The following is a 4,027-nucleotide window of genomic DNA, read 5'->3' on the forward strand; positions in this document are numbered from 1 at the left end:
AGCAAGATGTTTTACCGAGAACTGGAGAATCAAGGCTATTTTCATGTTTTGACTTTTTTCAAGGATTGGATCTAAATTGGATGCCTTATCTGGGTAAACATGTAGATTTGCAGGCCCATTATGTGTAATAACGTTAGTCAGGAAATAAGCTTCCTGTTTAACATTTGTAATTAGTAGAGATTGAGCTTGAGCATGAATATTCTACGCTCTTCACTGGTATTGGGATTTCCCTGTGACTGGATGATGCTCAACTTTATAGGTCAGACATGGATTTGAACCTGCAGGCCTATGAGTGGGCCCAAATTGTGACACAACATCCGGTTTTCAGCCTCTAGCCTACAGTATTGTGATTTGGAAAAGGTGCAGGAGCCAATTGGTAAATATAGGTTTGTTTATTTAATTTATTTACGTTGTTTGTTTGCAACCCAGGAGGGGCAGGGACAACACAGCGTGGAGTAAAACAAAAACATAATTGTGTCGCTACATTCAAAAACAACAGAATGGGATGGGTTGAGGGTAGATTGTAAACAACTCAACTGAGATTAATAATAAGGTTATGGAAACAACACACCCACACAAGGAAGGAAAAAAAATAACAACAAAGAAAAGTGTGTTTAGAAAAAGAAATATAGAATTATATCAATCAAAAAAAAAAAATACAATTTCAGTCATCAGGTTAATCCCTCATTTCAATTTTCGAAATTCACAAGGATTTGAATCTTCTCCCTCACACACATACAGTACATACACACACCACACACACAATTCCTGTCGACTCAGGATTTTAGCATTATTGCGTGCTACAGTAGAGGGCATAAGGGTATAAGTTCCCCTGCATCACTGACTCCACACATTATGAAACAAACCACACGGGCTGGGGCGTTGTGTTTAAAATGTGATTTTGTTTTAATTCTGTACATGTAAATAAATGTCAATGACAAAGGTATTTCAGTGTCTGAATCGTTTATCTGGTCACAATTCTTCTGCGTTCTCTTAAATCCTTTCACTCCCCCCCCTCCCAAAAGAAGAAATCAATAGCTGTAAATACTGCACTCTTACTCCCATCCAACATCCACAACCCACCCCTTACCCCGCCAACATTGCACCATACCATCACCATCTTCATCATCATCGCCATGCGTATCACAAGAGAACGTCTTGATTCTAATTGATGAGAGGCCAAAAGAGAAGCACCCTACAGAATCACAAACCTTCAAACCAAATTTTTGTTTGTTTTTTGTTTTTTTTTAAAAGAGGGAAAAAAGAAAAAGAAACACAAAATAGATTAAGTCAGCGATACAAAAGATCAGGACGTTTGAAGCAAAGATCTGCGGAAGGGATGGGAATAGGATCGCAAACTAAAATAAAATGGAAATTAAAAGGAAGGTTAACAGCCATTAGGGTATTACAGTTTGGTGGGAAAGAGTAGGGCTGGGGAGAGGGGGTGGTTGACTGATCCAAGCACACCCCTCTTCTGAACTACAAATCCCAGCAGACCAAGCGGCCCTCATTATATTGTTCATATACAAACTACAATTCCCAGGGTTCATTTGAGAGGCTCACATCTCTAAGTCTTCCTCCTACTCTTCCTCTGGGGCCTCAAACCTAATCGCTTCTCCTCAAAATGGAGAATCCAACATAATTTATCAGAACACAAGCAAGTGTGTGTGTGTGTGTGTGAGTTTGGGCACACACTAAAATGTGTATTACTATCTTTCCCGTTAGACTCCCTGGAGGAGAGAGGAGAGGGGCCACCTCTGTTGATATTACGGTAAAATTCAAGATTAATAAGTATAGTAATTACAATATCTGTATACAGCTCCCCTGTTAAGCCCTCCTCTAGTAGGAAAATGCATAGACTGTTTAGATGTGTGTGATATTCTGTGTAGTCGTGTCCTCCTGTAGATCGCTTCATGAAAACCAGACATGTTTGCTTTTTTTTTTTTTGCTTTTGTTTTGTTGTTTTTTAACAGGGGATAGATTACATGGACAAATGAAAAAAAGGAAAAATATTATTCTGGTTCCCATATTGCCTATTAGTCACATTTTGATTTCCACACATTTTTTAAAAACATTTAGACTGTTACAGTGGACGATAACAAATAAACAAACAATGAACACACACACACAGACACACACAAAAGAAAGACAATGACAAGAAAGGAATAATAATTATAAAAAAGTGTGGGCTTGAAACAACAAATCAGGAGAAAGGAAAAGAACGAGTGAATAAGGCCATACGCTGAGAACGACAGGATAAGGACGAAACAGAGAAAAGAAAGGAGAAACAGAAAGAAAGTGGCAGCCAAAATGGGAGAAGGGAATCCTGTGGATGACAGGGGTGGAGAAAACAAACAAACAAACAAACAAAATAAATAAAAGCAAGATGAACCTGTTCCCATCTTTCTCTCTCTCTCTCTCTCTCTCTCATGTCCATCTGCTTAGGTGTAGCATTTGGTTTGGATTGGGAGGTCTTCGGACTTTTGGTTGAGGAGCGTCTGTGTGAACTTCTTGTTTGTTTACTTGTTTATTTGTTTGTTTATTCGTCATTTTCTCCCCCGACAACCAGAGGTTCAGTGCTAGTGTTACTCACAGAACACCCGATACAATCAACATCAATGATTACGAAGCTTTCAAAATCACCCTTCTACTTCCAATTCATCTAACATCTGTCTCTCTCTTTCACACACACACACACAGACACAGACACACACAAAGACATGCACACGCACACACACACACACACACACACACCACTTAGAATATTTCCTTTAACTATGCTGACTGACATGTTGCTGTGTAGTTGAACTTCATATTGAGGCCAAGAGGGGGAATCCTGCATCATCTGCTGTAGTAAAGGACTGATCATCCATCCATCCATGCAATTTATTCAAATCAACAAACCCATTAATAAACAAGCAGTCCACGCATACATACTCTCAGGACACACACACACACACACACACACACACACACACACACACACACACACACACACACACACACACCTCCCCAAAGGATCAAAGAATATGAAGTGCCTGGCCCAAAGTGAGTTAGAAACTAAAACCCAACAGAGACGGGTATCTGAGTCTGTCTGAGCCACTTCGTTCCCCCAGTCCACCTAAGTCCAGGAGCTCTGGATCATCACCTTCCAGGCGCCAGTGTTCAGAGGGAGCCAGACTGTGGAGGTGTGCGGATGATGATGATGATGATGATTGGAAGAGGAGGAGGAGGGAGAAGTTTAGTTTTATTATTTCAAAATAAAAAGATAAAGCGCGTCTCGGATAAAAGAGTATGAGGGTGGGGGGTCTGGAGGGAAAGGTGTGGGTTGGGGGGGGGGGGGGGTGATGAGGGGAGGGGGCGTAGGCAGGAAGTGGAAGGGGAGGGGTCTGAGGAGATGGGGGCGGTCCTAGCTGAGCAGCTGCCGAATCTCCTTGTGCATGTGACAGAGGAAGTCTACGTAGGAGGCGCCGCCGCTGCTGTTCTTGTCCTCCACCAGGAAGTGCTTGAAGATGAGCTCAAGCTTGTCGTCTTGCTTCACCACGATCAGCTGCGGACACACACACACACACACACACACGCAAGGCAACGCAACGCAACACGGTCAGATACAACACAACAAAGTCGGAGACACAACGCAAGACTGTTGTCCACATCATGGGGCAGCTTCTAAACAGGTATTCATGATTATAACTACTACACACTTATTCTCACTCTCGCAAGAGGCAAGGAGGAAAAGGATGAGAGAGGGAGAAAGAAGGAAAGAACAAACATCATCAGATAGAATGGAAGATAGAAAGAAGGGGGGACCAGAGAAGAGAAGAAGAGAAGAGGCAGGCACTCACCTTCATATATCGTGACCTCTGGGCTCTGAAGGAGGCGATGATGTCTCGCAGCTTCTTTGAGAAGGGATTATCCAACTCTGGCAAGCAGGTCTGCAGCGGGCGAAATCAAACAAATGAGCACAAGGAGACCAAGGACACCACAAATAGATGAGAGTTAACGAGAAATCAACGAGAGAGCAACG

At 42.3% G+C, this 4,027-nt stretch overlaps 1 protein-coding gene across 1 annotated transcript in view; it reads right to left on the reverse strand.

The window, feature by feature from the left end:
• Positions 1-376: 376 nt before the first annotated feature.
• Positions 377-4,027, reverse strand: part of sec24c (SEC24 homolog C, COPII coat complex component) — a 37,384-nt gene continuing 33,733 nt past the window's right edge. The window contains 2 exon segments of the mRNA XM_042082606.1: positions 377-3,550; positions 3,846-3,935. Of these exon segments, the coding sequence (XP_041938540.1) occupies positions 3,410-3,550; positions 3,846-3,935 (231 nt within the window). The 3' untranslated portion in view covers positions 377-3,409.

Source organism: Alosa sapidissima, chromosome 24 (assembly GCF_018492685.1).
Source record: "Alosa sapidissima isolate fAloSap1 chromosome 24, fAloSap1.pri, whole genome shotgun sequence".
Classification (NCBI taxonomy): domain Eukaryota; kingdom Metazoa; phylum Chordata; class Actinopteri; order Clupeiformes; family Clupeidae; genus Alosa; species Alosa sapidissima.